Source organism: Argiope bruennichi, chromosome 5 (assembly GCF_947563725.1).
Source record: "Argiope bruennichi chromosome 5, qqArgBrue1.1, whole genome shotgun sequence".
NCBI classification, from domain to species: Eukaryota; Metazoa; Arthropoda; class Arachnida; order Araneae; family Araneidae; genus Argiope; species Argiope bruennichi.
Window position 1 is genome coordinate 65,533,607 of NC_079155.1, and position 20,565 is coordinate 65,554,171.

The 20,565-nt window shown below is 29.8% G+C and overlaps 1 protein-coding gene across 6 annotated transcripts in view; it reads right to left on the reverse strand.

Moving 5' to 3' along the window:
* Nucleotides 1–20,565, reverse strand: part of LOC129969275 (potassium voltage-gated channel subfamily KQT member 4-like) — a 355,767-nt gene that overhangs the window by 30,443 nt on the left and 304,759 nt on the right. For 4 of the 6 annotated variants that reach the window (XM_056083765.1, XM_056083764.1, XM_056083763.1 and 1 more), the window contains 2 exons: nucleotides 9,723–9,946; nucleotides 6,530–6,661 (listed from right to left, as the gene is read on the reverse strand). In XM_056083765.1, coding sequence (XP_055939740.1) covers nucleotides 6,530–6,661; nucleotides 9,723–9,946 — 356 coding nt within the window. The remainder of the gene's footprint in view (nucleotides 1–6,529; nucleotides 6,662–9,722; nucleotides 9,947–20,565) is intronic. The other 2 variants (XM_056083767.1, XM_056083766.1) reach the window with 1 other exon arrangement.

Here is a 20,565-nt window from a genome sequence, read left to right on the forward strand (position 1 = left end):
CGAATATGCAGTTTCGTCCATTTCTCCTCAACTGGTTGAGAGCATATTTAATACATATCTATAGTTTGGGTTTCAAGCTCATATGCCCATTTTCATTCATCCATCTCGTGGTGGTTTTAGCTATTATATTCACGACAAATAGTTTATCACATGACTAATCAAAAGTGTGTCTACAATTTTAGCTTTAAGAACATGTACTAAAATTTATCCATATTGCTGTGTTTTTGAATAATCTATTTCAAATGGAGTCAAATAAACAGACCAGTAAAAAAACCTGTACACTTATGTTCCGAAATTCATTATCTTTATATACAAGTTCAAAAACAAAATCACGTACTAAGTTTTCTTTTAGATAATTCGTTTGGCCATAGAGTAATCATACTCGCATGCTCATTGGCAAAGATATATTACGCAGGAAGATTGCGAGAGAATTCGATAGAACTCTGACGCTAAATTTCATCTATGTATCTTTATTTCGTTTTTGAATGATAGATTTCGAAATTTGATACTAAAAAATATAATTTTCAAACAATCAGATAAAATATTCAGCTATGAAGATCCGAAACCTGGAGATTCAACAAAATCTCGAAGTCAAGAGTTTTCATGATTAAATTTGATCTTATAGTATACTTCACATAACAAAAATAAAAGTTAGCAAGGTTTGTTTCTTTTGTTTAACACGTTGACTGCCGTGTCATCTATATTCGGGTGGCAGCAAAACTCACTCGGTGTAATATCTGATGCTTGTTGAATACGTCAGTGAAGAGTTTATATCTCTTTGTTTTAACACGTTGTTGATCATGTGAATCGCCTGTGATTCACAAACTATCTAATTAAATATTCATTTTTCTACTGCAGTTAAAAGATATCAAAGAAATAAGCCACTTATTAGATAAAGATCTGAATCACAAATAGGAATCATGGAAGCAAAAGTGTTAAAACATTTTTTTCTCTATTCAGTTAACCCACACCGGCTGGAGGGTTAAAAATGACCTACAAACTTACTGAATGAAAAATTATTATATTTGCTTGAACTATGGATTGATATTAGGAGAAAAAATATTTGAGTAACTTTTAATAAGCAGGCAATATCTTTTTTCAGGTGGATGTTAAGGTAAAATTTTCAAGATATAAGTCCAAAGAAAATAATTTAGGAAAAGTAAAAACAGAGAAAATCAGAAATAGTACTTATAAAGTATGCACGATAAGGATAAGTTCTGAAGCCTCGATCGAATGCAGAAATGCCGTTTCCCAGGAATTATGCATATACTTTTTACAACTAATCTGAGCTGGACCGAGGAAAATCTGGAGATAATCCTCAGATACAGTTATAATTTAATGCAAGTTAAAGATATTTTCGCTTCGAAATTATGGTTTATATCATGTGACTAACAAATGTTTTTTAATTTTATTGCATAAGATATTCGAAATATCTCTAAGAAAAGTCGAAAAATGTTTAGGAAGAAAGGAAAATGGAAATAATTGCAGGAAGTGTTGCAGCATCAATAAAATTTGGCTTAATGCATAACATATATATTTATGTTATAAAATATTTATGACATATTTATATTATAAAAGTAAATAGTTTCATTAATTACTTACCCGAGTTTGTTATCACTTATCTTCATAATTATTTTTGTTTAGAGAAATTTATATAATTCGTTTTTTGGTGCTCTTGACTTTTGTATATTTTAAAAACACTAACAGCTGCTAAAATAGTTGTTGTTGGCACTTGCCATGGACAAGCAATGGCACTTGCCATGGACAAGCAATGGCACTTGCCATGGACAAGCTCACTGATGAAATCAGCGATTTTAAGCCAAGGGAGAGTCTTTTATTTTTAGTAGCGCCAACTAGGGCCAAGAGTACGTCTTGGCTACTCAAGCATCACATTCGATTGCACAACCCTGCTTTACAGGGGGGCACATTCACACATCTCATAGATAGAACAGATGAAGAACACCCATGCCCGAACCGGGACTCGAACCCAGGACTCCCAGATCACGGGGAAGACGCGCTACCCCTATGCCAGGACACTGGCACTAATAATAGTTAAAGGTATTATCAAAATTACATAAATTATGTATTTCTTCAGTTTTCTAAAACTTTTATCCAAAATAAAATGTTTAGCTTTGTATGGTTTTCATTTGAAATTTAAGGTAGAATATGAAGAATTTAACAAATAAATATTAGAAATGCTTTACCATTTCCTTCACGAGTTAAGCTTAAGTATTATACACAAATATTATTCGTGAAGTGTGTCATTATTGTAGAAATGAAATAGTTTTAAGTATAAATGGCAATTTTTAACCTTTTAATTTGTTTCTTATATAGGAAAAGCAAAATATACTTTTAAAAAGAACAGCTATAGTACGAAAAGGAATTGTGTAGGATTTTATATAGATATGAAATGATATAGATATGAACTGAAGATTTACAAATTAAGATTATCCAAGGTTTTCAGTCTATTTGATATATTTATTCTGCATTTCTCCCATATAACCTTCTTGATTTATTGTTATGTTAGCATTCCACTGTGAAATTGCGCGTGAATTATCACCCTTATCTTACTTTTGAGCAATATTCAATTACCGAGGACAATTCCTGATCTGTCGTTCCATTATCATTATATCCACATCAAGCAAATGTCACTGTCCTTCACCAATAATAGGCTAAAAGAGCATTAAGCCGAAATAATAGCTGACTAAACATAAAACAGCGTTTTCCCCTGCTGCACATTCTGAAGATAGGATACCATTAGGCGATCTCCATCTTCTATCTGCTATTTTTTTATTTTTGTATTAAATAATTTACTATGATTTTAATCTATCATTAATTTCACTATAAATATAAAGGTTGAAATACAATTTTTATATTTGTTTATGTAATAAATAGAGTTGCTAAAATTTTTCTTTCTTATTGAATTAGTAATCTTTTTTTATTTATTTATTTTCTGTACTGTTAACATTAATAACAATAATCATCAATATTATTTTATCTCAGGATTAAGAAGTACATAATAGATCCTTAAAAATACCTTTTGTCAAATGTATAGACAGAAATGTAAAAGCACATAAAAATTCTTAACTTTTATATAAGAATAAAGTTAACGTGCTAAAATATTTCATAGCCATTATTGATTTCAACTGCATAACTGCAACGAGTAACAGTGGAATTTAGATTAAAATTTATAACATAATTTTGAAATAATGTATTGATCCTTTAAGTGGCTAGCACATAAAACATCTGCTGGTTCAAGTTTCTAGACAACTCTAACAGGATACTTAAACTAATTGGAACAAGATTCGAAATCTGAGGTCCAGCCAATAACTCGTCAAATGATAGGAGAGTAATTGGTGAGATATCGAAGCAAAATCCTGTTATATATCCATTCCGGAAGGAAATAGTGCACAGCGTTATGTTACTCTACCGTATCTTTGGAGGGTTAGTGCTTAATTGCTTGCGACAAGTGGAAAGGCTTAATTATTGATTTTCTCTGGCTTTATTGGGAATGCCGGTTAAATTTCTGTATGTTTAGAGAGCAGTGTATCGAAACATATCGCCTCATTCACACACCAAGCGATAGCTTTCAGTTATTATTATGCATTTCAAATTACTCATTTTTCTTCGACGTTTAATTGATATTTATTAGGTGTCTGTTCTGTTTTGAAGCAATACAAGATTAAAATTGAAATGTTGACATTTTGAATCATGTTCAATTCTCAAAGATGGCGTTTACAGTTATAGCCCTTCCCCCTCTCAAAACAGCTATATCTTACCAATGTGTAAGACAATGTATGTGGCTTTAACAAGCTTCAAATCTGGACTCATGACAGCGGTGATTCTTTGACCGAAATGGTTTGAAATTGCACACCTGCATTCCTAAAGCTCAGAATATGGTTACATTATAGCCTTTGTGGTTTAGTGAATATCTCCACAGTTTTGGTTCGGTTTTGTGATGTCCATATGGGTCACTGATCCTGTGTAAAATCAATAACTCAAACCAATACGTTACAGATTGCCCATTGATAAAATTAACCTTTCATTTTCATAGTGCAAGGAAGAGATAATCGTACGAAAATACTGTTTAAAAAAATCCTCGCTAGTCTTTCCTGAAAAGAAACGAGATTTTACAAATATATATATATATATATATATATATTTGTAAAATCTCGTTCAAATCTTGGTTATATATTGGTTATCTTGGTTAATATATATTAACCAAGATAATATTAACGCTGATATATATTAACGCTGGGCAGTTATATATAGATCTTGGTTATATATATTATATATAACCAAGATCTGTAATGTATTGGTTATATATATATATATATATATATATATAACTAAATATTAACATGTGGTTATACATCACCTGTAAAAGCATGTTCGAGATGAAATAGTGGTTAGGGCTTAAAATTCCCATGCAATTTTCTAATGTTCGATCCCGCATTTGCAATTCAATTAGATTTCGCTTATAACTTTAAACGAGCCATAAGATAGAATTTTATTTACTATTTTACTAAAAACTGCCCAGCGAAACTCGGCATCCCAGGTATTGATATTAATAGAGAGTAAAAATGGCTTTGAGTCGGTCTAGAAATCACTGAGACACTCGTTGAGAAGTTTTTCAATATACTTTAAGTATTAATATGTTTTTATCTTTTCTTCAATGTGCTACTAAGCCGAGAGATTGATGTTTAATTATATATCTCTTCATATCTATTTTTTCCTAGTGGTTTAATAGTAAAATACTCGCAAGTAATACTAGCAAAATACTTGCAAAGAAAAAAACATTTTCTAAAACATTATCGCCAGATCACTTATTTTTTAATACAGCAAAATACAGCAAGTTGATCTTAATAAAACACCATAACCGCCTGCATCTGTTAATTTGAAAAGTCTTAACAGTGCAGGTCAATTTGTAAAATTTCACGATAATCTAATGCGATAAAATTTGACATACAGAAGCATACAGTATATAGTATGCAATTGGCCCTCCAAAACAGATCTTTTAACCCGAAGATAGAGATGTAACCACTTCAAATCTGATATAGAAGATAAAATGATATTATCCGTACATATTATTTTAACCTTAGGACCAAAATATCAACCATTATGACATCTACAGACATTCAAAGGATGCCCTGGCTGGAGGATTAAATTAAGTATCAAACTCAAAAAACTAAATAAAATAACACCAACAAAGAATTTTCTCCTGAAAACTATCCGTCCTTTATAACTAGAGAAAATGTTCTGGAGATTTTGGAACTTCCTTTTCTTTTATGAAAAACGAGAGGTTCAAATTTCCTTTTACCAAGAAGTTTTAAAATAAAGCCGGTTATACTGTCTCGCAAGAATGTTTCTGATTATTCCTTTCGCAGGAGTTTGAAACTTTTCTATCACAGTGAAAGTACTGGCTTTAAGCTTTTCGAAAGGAACAATACACTGGTTTAGCTTTCAGCATTAACTATTTCTCCTAATCGCAAAAGGAATTTAAATAGTCTTACTGAGCTTAGTAAAGTAACATGTCACGTCAGATTTAGATTTTAAGAGTAGAAGAAAGCCTTTTGGTGTTGAATTTCTATTCTTAGTTGGAAGAAAAGATTACCAAATAGCGAAAGTTTTGGCTTTACTTTGACAGGAGGAATGCCAATACATTTTCTCAAGGCCTGAGATTAGAAGATTTTGTCTGTTTTTATTGGATTAAAGCCTTTAGGTCATGATTTGAGTAATAACATGATTTTCTATATTCAAACGGCATTTTGAAATTATTCTATCCAATATTTCTGGACGAAATTTTCATAGTTTCGAATCACGCTTACTGTTTTAAACATCCCAACAATAGTTGGAATACAATCTAAATTTTCAAGTAAAACCATGCAGAAGTATTTATGTGGTATAAACTATGAGATTCGAAACAAATTTAAACAACATTAAATATTTTATAAACAAATATAACTGAGAGCATTATCAAAAATATTAACAATCTTTGCTGAATTAAGAGTGCGTATGATAAAAATTTCATTTCTTTTAATTTTATCGTTACTAATGCGATGTTTTGATATATACCTCAGTAGAAAACTAAAGTCAAAACTTAGTTTTTGAATTTATATAATGTGCATGGAAATATGTAAAACACAGAATTTTATCGCTTAAACATATTTCAGAGTATTGAAAAAATAATAATAAACGATTCTAAGTGGTAATAGTGATTATATGACTGACATACATTAATGAGCAGGTAATATTAAGAGAACTGTTTAATTTCTGAAGTCGATAGTTAATTAAAACAACTTTAAAGTTGGCAGAAACCATTCGATTAGGAAAGAAGTTGTAATGGTTCTTTCTACTGAATTTCTGAGCGTATGGTGAGGTAAGGGCAGTGGTAAGAAAAGGGTGCATTTCCGCGAAAGCTGGTACATCTGACTACTACAATTGAGAAACATTACTGAATTGTAGAGAAGTAGTTTTAAAGGTAGGTGCGCATTGAGTGAGTAGTGCTGAGTTGTATTTTACCGCCAACCTGGGGATGTTTGTTCAGAGGACAGAAAGGCTGGTGACAGCGCCACGTAGGGCGGGCAGCTGAATTCTTTCTGCAGCATGTTGCACAGGCCTTTGGGCGTGGTCGTGACGTCACCGCAATCCACAATGCATTCTGGGTAGTACACAGCAGGTGGAATGAAAAGTTAGGGAAACAGTACATACAAAACACAAAATGGGCATACGAGTTAAAAAATGACAACTATAAACAACAGCAATCATGCTAGAAAATTACTATGCTTCTTTAAGTGACACACATACACATATATATATTTGATGAGATTGATGCAACAATCATGCAAAATAAACACTGAAAAACATATATGCTCCATAAATACAAATAAAAAACACCAAATATAAAAAAGAAGATGGATTCAAGGATCTACAATTTATAATAAACATCTATATAAATATTTACATAAAGCATTCCATTACTTTTTGAGAATTAGTGCAACAGATATGCTATGTGTAGAATATCTTAATTTGAAATTTCGAATTTAAAAGCTCATTCGAAGGTTTTGAGAATAAATATATATGTTTTATCAGTATTTATTCTTAATTGCTAAAAAATAGAAAACAAATTAACTATTTTAGGAATATAACAAATCAGATAGCCAACGAAACCTAAATTTTGGATATCAGATTTTGACCAAGATACGAACGATCGGACGATTTGTGATTTCAGAACAATATATCGTTAAAAGTTATATTAATATCATTAAGCTAAAAAAATTATATATATATCAAACATATATAAATTTTTTGAATCATCAAGTGCGATTTATATAATAAGTATTTGTTACCAAAGTGACAGAAATTTTCTATTGTATCTAAACATGCTTGTATGTTTTAAATAAACAAAAATTACAAAATAATATCTAGCACTATATATAAATCCTAAAAGAAAAACGATATTTTCTATAAAAAATGTTACGATAAAATTAAATTACCAAAACTGTAAACCTTTTGATATGGAACAAATGGTTGCTTTTTCAATAAATCTTCTCAAACTATTTGAACTTTGAAGGCAACATTATCACCTGCATACGGTACCATTTATTTTAATTCATAGAATTTTCATCTTTGTAAATTAATAAATAATGTAATTTAAATGTGTGCTGGAATTACACAAAGAACAGAAAATTTATCACAGGAAAAAGCATTATACCATTTTTGAATTGGTATCTATATAATAATCATATTTATATTCAAGGTACATATTTTTTTATATCCACATACTAATATCCAAAGGGTAAGCAAAAAAGAATTAATTGACGAAAGAGGGTATAAATACTAATTTATTTGAATAAATGGAAATTATTGATTGTGATGACTGCAATGAGACAATAACGGGTACAAAGTAAATTTTCAAAATATAGTTAATCAATAGAAATAACTAAAAATACATGATTATCCTTTTCCTTGATGGATATCCGTCAATTAAAAACAGGATGGACTCTGTTGGAAACATCAACCAATATACATCAGATTAAGAACAAGATCAACTAAAGAGCTTGACGTACGTTTCCTCATTCATCAGGTATGGAATTCGTAATTCTTAAAATTTTTAGAAACCAGAAAAATAATGCAAAGGTACTAAAATTTTGTACTTTATATAGTCTATTGGCTATTCAATAATTCTTTTCTCCATCCTACTTCTCGGTCTTGTATACGAATGCTGGATTTTTTATGGCTAAATGTTGTTTCTTTTATTATAAATGTGGGTTAAATCACTTTTTGCATTTATTACTTAACTTTTGGACATTAGTGATTAGTATTGAAGTTGAATGATTAAATTATTGATACATTAGGCTTCCACTTTGAATAAAAAAAATGTTAATGAACATTAATGAACGGTATAGAAAATAAATTATAATCATAATGATATTCGGAGCGTGATTTTAAGAATTTTTAAAAGTTCTGTGTTTCTAAAATAATAATATTCATTAATTTCAATTACTTATTTTTATTCTTTACATTTCCCTAAAAAAAATGACTTTTTTACCATTACTAGAAGTGGCTTCAAAATTTCCCATATAGATTTTTGTTTTTTAAATTTTGATGAATTAAAAACAATACGTTTTAAATTTTATTATTTTTTATATAGCTTATCAACAAAATTAGAGATAACTCTTATTATTTTACGATTCATATATGATTCTTCTTTTATGATTCAAGCTTTTATTTAGTTTTCAAAAAAGTTTAATTCAAAGTTCCACATTTTGTTTTTTGTAGCCTTTTTTCCGAAACTACTAATAAGTAAATAATAAGTTTACTAATAAGTAAAGATATATGTTTTCTTTATCAAATCTATGACATCAGATTATATAAAGTGCAGGCAAAATTGACCAACACATATTTTATGTTACTAGACATTATACGTATATGAATTGGAATTGACTCTTCTGATGCAACAATTTAAAACATTTTTTTTTTGCTCCCACTTACAGCTGTCAGCAACACAAAAAGTGTACTAGAAAAGTTCTTCAACCATTTTATTTTAATTGAATCTATTCAAAAATAAAAGCAAATCAGAATACATATCTCAATTGTGATAACTATTCTTTTGAAATGTAAGATTTTTACTTAAGTTCTCTGCAGTACCTAAGTCTTATTTCCACTTATTGACTCTAAACTAATATCAATAGTTGGAAATAAGATCTTGGTACTGCTAATCCATGTCTTGAAAAATCCATCCAAAAAATCAATCCATGAAAAATCCATCCTAACTATGAAATTATTTCATTAAGAAGTTTAGATGGCAGACATTTTATATTATAATCACTGAAAAGAAGATTTGTAGTCCGAGAATAACCAGAAATAAGTTATGAGGAATATATACATTTTAAGAAACTTAACTATTATTTAAAAATGGAAATGACATTATGTTTCTACAGTTTCTGACGTTTTGTTCTTTGATGCAGGTCCAATGGGCCAGAAGAGATTCTGTGGTCTTATCACCTAACAGTATCTGTTGCAGCTCATTAATTTGGGATCTAACCTACAAACTATAATCACTTCTTATCAGAGACAAATTGGTATAATAGATTTTAATCTTAAAGCTTTCTAAAGTTGATCAAAGACAGCATAAATATTAATCAGATACGTTTTTCGAAATATTTTCACCTTATTAGAGATGCATAAATGATTAAATATACATTTGTATGAAAATTTACCGTCAGAGTTTCTCTTGGAATTATCAGATACGTCTTTTCCAGTACCATCCTCTACGTAGTTACTAGCCGTCCCGGCAGAGGGCGTCTTCGACGTAGCTACGAAATCTGTCGAGGCTGTGGAATCAAAGCGCCCCCTTGAGTGAGTTGGGTGGCCATGTGAAGGTGTGGACTTGTGCCTACGGATAGTGGAAAGTCGGCTGACGAAGGAAGTGTTGTGCTTGAATCTGAAATTTTTTTTAAAAAAGTAATGAAGTAGGGCATTTTAATCTTTTCTAAATTATCACATAATCAAACATATTTCCATTATATGAAATAAATAAAGCATAAGAACTCATTCGATTTAAAGCATGGCGAAAAGTATTTGGCAACCAATTGACACCAATTTCAATAACTTGTTTCTCGAATTTTTTTTTTTCATTTGCCAATTCTTTTCACATTTTAGTTTAAGCGATTGGTAATTGAAATTGAAAATATACAATTAGTAATCCTCAATTTAGATTTATGCCCTGAAAGAAAAAGAGAAAATAAAAGGCATAACATTTCATTCTGTAAAAACAGATTTAAAATTACGAAGGCACTCAGATGAAAATTCAAAATTATATAATTTTTTCCTCCCCAAGTTCGTAGTCTTCAAAGTTTCTAAATCCGCTATTACCTCTATTAATGTATTTGCAAACGATTCTCAACAGAATAATGGAAATATGGAGATTCCATTAACCAAATGCTACACTGGAAACTGTGGGAAATCTGAAGTTTATATGGCATGTTTTAATTCCGAGTAATTTTATTTAATTAGTATTTGTGCTTAACTTTTAAGTCATAAGCTATAGAAATTATGGAAAGATACAAAAGAACTAAATATAGTTGGCACGTGGCAAAAAAATAAAGTAGCAAAGAGAATGTAGCAATCTCTTTTGTTTAGTCACGGTTTGGACATAATTCAAGGTCTCTCCAGATGTAAAACAGATGTTTCTACCAGACATTACATGTTTTTTTCGTATTATATATACACTCAATTTGAAATGAAAAAGGTACCCTGTCACTCATTGTTTTTCCTAGAACTTTCAGTAATGAATGTTGTTAAAGTCATTGCAAATTAGGAAACACTTTTTTAAAGATTTCGTTAATTCACGGTTTTGTATTTCTTAGATTACTCTACAATACGAATATAGATAAAACATATTATACATCAGTATTGTGATAATACTGATTTCATCATATAAAATTTATTTTTGTGAGCAGTGAATACAATTATACCTCTGCATAAATTATAAAAGAGCTGTATGCCTAGTTAAATTTATACGATATGAGAAAACAATTTGGGCAGTTTTTTTAACTCAAAATTTGTAAATGGAATTATTATGCCATCATATGAAAAGTTTATTTTTCATTTTGAAATGTTTCTATTTACGATATTAATGCATTTTTTTCAAAAACAATAATCGACAAGTTTTATGTATTATAAGGCATTATTTAGTGTCCTAATTATCTTCAAATTTCACATACAATGAGTTATAAATGTCTTAGCTTTTGATTCATCATATATTAATTTTTAGTGACTAAAATTTTGTCACAGTAACAAAATTTCGAGTGTTTTTTCTTCTTTACAAAAGATGAAATAATTAAGCATTAGATGCACTCAAATCTATTAGCACCAAAAAAAAATCACTTTAAATGAATTCATTGTTACTTTCAATGAGACTTCAGACAAGCAACTTCAAATATCCTCTGTTTTCAGTGTTATGTTTTAAGGAATTGATAATTATCCTCTTTGCTTGACTTGTCCAACTTGTCTAGATTTATAATTACTAAGGGGGTACTCCAGTCTCAAAAATATCCATTAATGGGTCCATTAACTAACATAACTATTTAGATTGTACCTCCAGTAGAATTCTTATTGAGAATCTTCTTATTTATATATGAATTTTTCATTCACGATCTTGAGGTGCCTTTTTCCATACATCTTCAGAGATTGTATGTGTATGAAAGTCAGTCAAGAAGATAGCCGCTTTACTTAAGAAAACAAAACAAGATCGAAATTTCACAATACCTTTACTTGTACCCTAAAAATTCAAGCAAAATCGTATTTTAGATCTAAGTAGCTACATCATTGAAACATTTATTGAAGCGTAGCGCAAGTTTTACAATATGCTGTAAGGAATCCCATCGAAATTCATTCACGTGAGCAGCTATCTCAGAATATGGCGCAGTTGATGGTCTTCCCTCGGTTTCAAGGTCATCAAAAATTGTTCATCTATTTGCGTCTTGCATTATTTTGCGATAGTTAGATAGCATATTGTATTTACACCGTATACTGCATACAATTGCCGTTAAATTTCAAAGCAAATATACTTTTTCGCCCATAAGAAACGAATTATTGCCCGAAATACCTGTATGGAAGCCATCAGCTGTCGTTTACACAGTTTAACTATACACAAACTGTGCACCAAACATTTTTATGAAAACCTTGCGTTGTGTTGGGATAGCAAGCACTAGTTCAGTTAACGAAACTTTCACAAAACAAATATGTGAAGAAGGGATTTTGATGTAAGCTCAGTAGATATTTATTGGTGCCGATTCAAGGAAGATCATTAGATAGATCCAATTGGTCTACCAGAGAATTGTCAAGAAATCAGCGAAATCTCCAAACTGCGAGTGGTAAATAAAATCGAATGGTAATTGAAAGCGAATATATATCAGATAAATTGATTTTTGTTCTGAATTTCCAAAAGTGCTTACCAGAATTTTTTTTAATTGGAAAAGAAAATTTATAATATTAGAAACATAAAAAGAATGGGACATTAAGAACTATTTTTGCCTTGAACAAGCAAACAAGAAAGATAATGTGTATAATGCATTACATTTAGTATGTACTAACTTGTCTATGTACTTAAAATAATAAGGAAATTGGATAATTAATCTTCTAACCCAAATCAATAGATGATTTCATCAATTTTTTTTTCATTTAAAATCTCATGACCTCTAAATTTGTTATTAGTAGTCATCTGCCTGTCCTCACCTTCCATTTTCGAGAAAACTCTCAAAACCCTATTTCACTATATCATTCTTTGTGGTGAAAGAATTGAATCAAGTTCCCAGTTCGAACCATTAGGAAGATTCCATCAATTTTTATTTCATATGAAAGCTCATGACATTCTGATACGTCACCAACAATTCGCCTTCCCATCCTTCCTTTTTAAGACATATCGGAAAATAAATTTGTGGCAAAACAACTAACTTCAACAGCTGAACAGATTTCGCCAATTAATTTAATAATTTTTCATGTAGAACTAACCAATCAAATATATCTACGTTTACTGATGATTATTATTTGTAAGTAATTTTTTAATAACATGTAGTTCATAAAAGGGGGCTGGTATTACTAAATAAGTGCTATTAATATGGTGGATGAATATCTAGTAGATAAAGACAAGCTTGTTGTTACTAAAAATAACTAAGTAAAATAAATTATGCACTCTTTTCCTTCTTTTTAGACTCTAGAACTAATTGAATTTTCACAAAAATATTTCGGAAAAAATTGAATTATCTCATTTACATCGATGATAGATTCATGAAGGATTCAAATATGAAATAGAATCTAAAGAAATTATTTTATTAATTAATAATCCACTGCAACTCTGTTCAATTTAGCTATATTTAATGCGATGCCTCGGATTGCGAATATTCTAACAGAGGTCACAAAAGGTCTTGTTTATTAAGTTGTAATTTTAATTTGTGATTAGTGAATCTCGAACATAATTTTCTCTCATTCACAAGTGCTAATCCATAAACTTTTTGAGAAAGATCAAAAGCGTTTAGTTTAGTTTTGAAACAATTGTGTGCTAAAAATCAAATTTTTACCGATAAAACATACATAGATGAATATGATCCATTTTAATCACTTAAGAATGCAATATAAGGAATATTAATTCCACTCTTTAAAGAATTAAAACTCTACTAAATACATAAGGCTAGCGTTATAGCAGAAAGCATTTTTACTCTAATCCTATACTAAATGGGGTAGTGTGAAAAAAATATAGGATGTACCGAGTCACGTAGAGTATTTTATACTAGTCATAAACTTAACAAAATGGTGTCCCATTCTGAGCTAGACGCATTAATTCAGCTAATGCCCTTTTAAGTTAGTCATGAGAATATAAGCTTTCAAGTCATACATAAAGTAGACGAAAAAATGCAATAAAATCTGAAATCCCATCACTGTAGCAAAAGTGCCATTAAACTAGGGAAGTAAATTTTACTGTCCATTTATAAATTTTATCCTAAGTTGTCCAAAGAAATAGGGAAGAAAGATTTAGATTTCACTTTATTTTCCCTGTGAACCCAGGTTTTTCACCTTCAGCAATTCAGAAGGCGCGGAGAATGATCTCTTAGAACAAATGATGCGAAATGGGAACAACAATCATTTCGGGAAAAGAGCTCTGCATTTGTTGAAAAATAATTATAGAATTCGAAAAAATATATAAAACAAAGTAAAATAAAAAGAAACAAACACATACGACAGAGAGAAATTTCTAGGATCAATTTGATTTTTTTAAAGAAATACCATAACCAGAAGTTAAGTAGCATGAGAATTAGTGAAATGGACACTATTCTATTCTGTTCAATGGAGACTTTTTCGCCTGTTAAAGTTTATCGTAACAAATACCGAACAGCTCAAGTTATAATACATTTTCGTGAGTTTTATATCCTGAATACATTGACGTTGTTGATATTTTAGTAATTCCATTAATGGCGCTGAATATAACGATATTCCAACGAAATTATGAATATATCATAATGTCTTTAATCAGTAAAAATGGCTACTGAAAGGACAGCTTTGATGATGGTAATCTAAATGATTAAAAGTGGAGTGGGTAAACGATTGTTATGTTTTTCGGTATTAGAATTTTCCTGAAAACTGAGAGAACAGATATTTATTTCTCTCCTTATATTTAAAAAGGGCTAATAATTGAAAAAGAGGAGTGCTTTTTGTATGGGGCACTCAAGCAAGGATTCGTATTTTTTAATTTGACACTAGTGTTTTTCGTCCTATGTTTAAGAGAAAATTGAAACTCAGATAAGTCGTATCACTGGCGGTTTGAGCTAAAGGATGTTTTTTTTTTTGGTTAGTTAAGATACAAATTTTTATAAATTGAAAGATACCTTTTGTTGAAAAAAATAGAGAACTGTATTACCTGATTTTAAAATATTTGAGATAATCTTTTTAAGAAAGCATATCAAAATTGTATGTTTAACCCTCTGCATAATTTTTAAAAATCACTATTTAGATGCAATTTCAAATATTTTTCAAACAAAGTGAAATGATACTATATGTAGGGATTGCAATACCGGTATACCGGGATACCGAATACCGGTATTTTGAGCCATTTGTACAATTTTGTAAAACCGGTATTCACAAGTTTAAATACCGGTTTTTCGGTATTGACTAGAAATTTTTAAAATTGTCTCCACTAAATGTTCAGGGATCACGAACATAGCAAAATAGTATACGTTTTTGTTTTTATGTCTTCCTAACTGGCGAAATTAATTAGCTAATTAATGGCTTAATTAATTGCTTAAATCTAAATTAATGAAACATGGATTATAACTGAAAGAAGATATTGTATCCATTACGATTGGTAACAGTTATGAAAAAAGTTGGAAAGTTGCTTGGTGCAAATCAGCAATTGTGCTATGCACATAGAATTCAATTAGGAGTAATAGATGTATTATACCAAAAAAATAAAGAACAGAAGAATCCAAAAATTGTGGATATAGAAACTTCGGATTCCAACTTAGAAGAGAGTAAGTGTGAGAGTGATATTGACAATGAAGATAATGACAATGTAATTGTTGAAGAAGATATGGCTAATGAGGATGAAATATTAACCTATCGAGAATCGCTTCTTACAATTTATAAAGTTCGAAAAATTGTTAAGATATTTAAACTTCCCCTATAAAAAAGGATATATTACTAAAATATATACTAACTGAAAATAAAATAGAATATATGTTAATAGTAGATTCTAAAACACGTTGGAACAGTTCACTCCTAATGATAGAACGATTTTTGAAACTGAGAAATCCAATCCCAAAAGCAATAATCGACTTAAACTTGTAAATTATTTTTTCAGATAGTGAATTCTGCTTAATATTCAGAGCTATATCAGCTCTACTTCTAATAAAACTGACTATTGAGGCCTTATGTCTGAGAAATTCTAATTTATTAACAGCTGCTGCAACAATAAATTTCATGTTGCAGTCACTGAAAGAACAGCACACATCACTATCTGAAGAATTATATATTACATTGAAAAATCACACAGAAGAAAGGCATACCGAAATAGAAAATGTCTTATGGTATTTACATAATTATAATGATTTTAAAAATGAAAATGAAAAAGAAGAAAAGAAAATAACAAATTCAAATCTGATTAAGTTTAGAGTAAATTTTTTTAACATTTTTTACCCACAAATCTATCCACATTCAGAAGAATTCGGTTCAATTATCGAAGATTATGATGTCATTACTGTCGATAGTGAAAAAGGAATTTTCTCTTGAACAAAAATTAGAATTAGCGATAAATAAAAAAAAATTTCAACGAACCAAAATACAATACAGAAATCAGCTATATCCAAAACCATCCGACAATAAATCGATTTATTTGAAGATGAGGGATTTAGAGGTAAATACTTGGAAAAAGTATATCGCGCATTGCTAACAGTACCACCAACTAGCGTAGATGTCGAAAAAGCGTTTTCCACAGGTGGTAATTTTTACACAAAATTACTTTTCAGGCTTAATGACAGTACAATTGATGCATTATGTTTTTTTAAGATCACATTTCAAAAATTTGTAATAGTACCACAGACTGAATAGTGATATTTACACTTTTTTGTGATTTAAATAAATAAGATGTTCCTTTATTTTTTTGTGATTATATACTGTTATAATTTATAAGTTACAAATTATATTTTGTGATATTTACACTCTCTAATAAAACTGGCAAATAAAACAAAGAAACACCTGTGTTTTCTTTCTTTTTCTAAAATTTCTAATACCGGTATTAAAACCGGTATCCCGGTATTAAGATTCAAAAAATACCGAATACCGGTATTGAAATTTTGGCCCGGTATTGCAATCCCTAACTATATGTTGCACCATAACAATATGATATAATAAAAATCTATTATCATAAAAATAAACACTTTAAACTGCGAAAAGCGCTGAATGCAATAGAGAATGGACTGATTGCCAACACAAGAAAATCGGGGGATAAGCAGCTAAAGGGTTAATAACTGCACATTTTATAACTAAATTCTTAAATTTTGAATTTGCATGTTCACTTTTGTTTTATATTACATTATTGATTAGATTAATTCCCAGTGTGTAACTATTCTAGAAGTTTACAATTGTTTAAGCATCGAGTTTTTGAATGAGCGTCAGTCCCTAAGGAAGAATCAGCGTTATCCCACACAACTTAAAAATATTCGATTTATTATGGCACGCTTTTCTACAGCAGGCTTGTATATACAACGAATCCTTAGAAGAATCGCATTTCGACTCATCCAGTAGCTTAGCGAAGACAAATTGATCCTGGGGCGTAATTTTACTCCGTCGCCTCTCAGTTGTCATCAGAGGATTAGTAAAAGTAAATGGTGCTTAGGGTTTGGTATTATTTTTTCCATCTCCTCGACTTGAATGGTTTTAAAAAGTGACAAACAAACTATTATTGCGTCTCCACGGTGTTTACAACTATTCGTTCGTCAAGATTGATGGCATCTTTACCATCCTCTGCCCCCTGCCCCGTCGCTACACCACTCTCGACACTGAAGTTAAGGCTTTCCCTACCCAGAAATAATTAAATCAAAAATAATAATTATTCAAATTTATTGATTTAATTAAACGTTTTTTGATGATTAATCAAAATAATATATCATTTGCATTTAATTTATGATCATTATATATCGTTTACATTTATATAAGACTTTAAAATAAATTTGATATTTTTTAAAAGTCATAACAATTTTGTGTTTTAAAATTTTATATGATTGTCTGCAATTTATAAAGCTTTTTTGAAATATCTTCGTTAAAATTATTTTTTATTTTGAGTTAAAAATAAGCTGTAACTGCATGTCAGAATTCTACTAATGCTAAATTGATATATGCGTAGATTAAAATTCCAGTTCACGTAGTGAAGACATTTTCCCAAAATGAATTCAACTGCAGTAGCTGAATGTCATTTTCGATTTCCAGATTCAGGCAAATGCATAGACACATTAGTTAATAATTTAAAAGTCAAATGGCGTTTTATTGCATAATTTGGGACAAATTAGGAGGGCCAAAGTTTGCTGAGTCCATTAAAATAAATGTATTCTTCTCACCTTTAGGCAGAGATTCCACTGCTGTGATAATTTTTATATCACAGTTTATAATTCGAAACTGAATGTATGCTGTTCTTAAAAGTTCTGAAAATTTAATGAAATTTAAAATATTTTGATTTAAGAACACATTTAGATAAGTGAGGTCCTTTAATTTAATAAATTAATCTTCACTAAAAGGTAAATTCTGTGATTTAAATCAATAAAATTTTAGAAAATGAAAAAAAAAAAAAAAAGATATTGTTATTAAAAAATTACTCAAAATAACAAATATATTCTGATGTCTTTTTATTTGGTGCATTTGATTTCATGAAATTGGTATTAGAAATTTTGTTTGAGATTTTGAAAGAGTGAGTAATTTGAAAGACAATTAAAAATTTTTCATAATATACTTCAGATGGTTTTTTTTAACTATCACTAGGTATTTGTTTATTTTTACGTCCCCTCCTCCACCTCACAATAAATTGCTAAAAAATGCAAACCGTCGTCTACCAATTAAATTTGACGAAATTAATTTTAGTTTAATCTGAAAATCGCCAATTAAACCTATTGGTGAAAACCATTTTTAATTATGAAAAGAAACAATCTCTGGTGAAATCTACTATTACTGCCATTAATTTTTGAAATTAACTTCTGTGGGCAGGATATCCCTCGAAATAAGAAAACGTATCAATAAAACACCGTAGCGTCCAACCGTCGCGGACCGTAGCGTCCAACACCGTTTGTAGCGCTAAGAGGAGTTAAAAATATTTCAGCCTTTTGTGTCTGTCTTATTATCGGATGCGAAATTCCGAGTTCTGTTTTGGCGCCTTGCACATTGTTTTTTTTTATGTTTGAATTGTTGATTTATTGTTGTGAGAATAAATCCATGAATAATCAGCAAAAATTAATAAGTTGAGGTTTGCAATTTTTATTATTTTACTCTAATTTATCATATTCTTTTTTTTACGGACCAAACAGAAGGCTATAATAAATATTTTTTTATATATTTTTTATACTATATATTTTTATATAACTAATACATGTTTATTTTTTTATTAGAGTTTGCATTTTTTTTCCTGTTTGGGGGTCATTATTTTTTAAATTCAGTTTTAGTGATTAATTTTGATATAAAATTCGTGGGCAGTATGGATAGAGAAGATTCCATTGTAAGAAAACAAAATTTCTGATTTTATCATACATTTACATCTAAAAGGCACTGCAAGTAATATATATTTATAAAGCCTTTTTGTAATATGCATGAGATTTTCTACTGCAACATTCGTAAGTTAATCAGTGATAATCAGATCTGAGGTAATTTTAATAGAATAGGAACTTATCTAAACTAGCACATCTTACAGTCACATAAAAAATGTAAAGCGCCTGGAAGAAAGCACCAATTTTACCCTTGTCCATGCTCTATTTTATGCGATGTCTCCGAAAAAAAATTTGATGTTTAAAGTTTTTGTTTCTTCTGCAGTCCACAATCTTAGACTTGGTCATTGGTTCTGCACTGACAGTTGAGTTCATAAATCAGCATTTTCTAAGTAATTCTGATAAAAAAAGGAGATTGTATATAAAAAAGAAACCAGACAGGAACTAGTGAAAATAGTATTCACAAAACTTTCTGATGTACTCTCTAAAAATCGTGTTATCCATCCTATTCCCTCATAAATTTGTTGGTCTTGACGCAAGGTCTGAATGCCACGAGTGCTCAGCGCTTTACTTACCCATGCATGAGAGTTTTGTGCTTCATCGCATAATGTTTATATAATGTCTACGACTAGTCTAATATCTACGACTAGTATAATGTCTAGTCATAGAGTAATGACTTTTTTTTCTCAACCGATTGAAATCAAGTTTGAATACCGAATTACAATTTTAGCAACAAAAAATGCACCAAATTCTATACATCTAGGTTTTAGTTTTGTCTTTATTGTATCCGCTTGCATTCAGATAGCAACACATCGACTTCCTGTGAATAAATTCCTTAAAACATTTGATAGAAATCTACAAATTAGGTATAAATATAGCATACCACATTTCATTGATCTTGTTCAGAGAGCTTTTGAACTATCATGTTCACAAACAGGTGGAGTTCCGAAAATATGTCTTTGGGATTCAGAAAAAAAAAAATACGGAGATTTGTTAAAATTCCAAATTTAATTTTTTTTTGTCGAATTACAATACTTATGTAGACGAGGAAGTAAAGAGTGGTCAGAGTTTTATTTAGAAGCAAGTTACAGATACACCTAAAAACTTATTTTTATCAATAGTTTTGCGACAACAAAGTCTAAGATAAATGAAAAAAAAAAAAAAATCTTGGGAATTCTGACCAAAAAGGGAAGTACCTCATTACTGTGTTTCCAATAACAATGTTGTCTGCAAACTTTTAGTATTTACTTTTCTTGATCTTTTTCTAGTTTGATTTTAGATTTCCCCAGCTTATTAAAAACTTATATCTTCATTTTTTACTATTTTC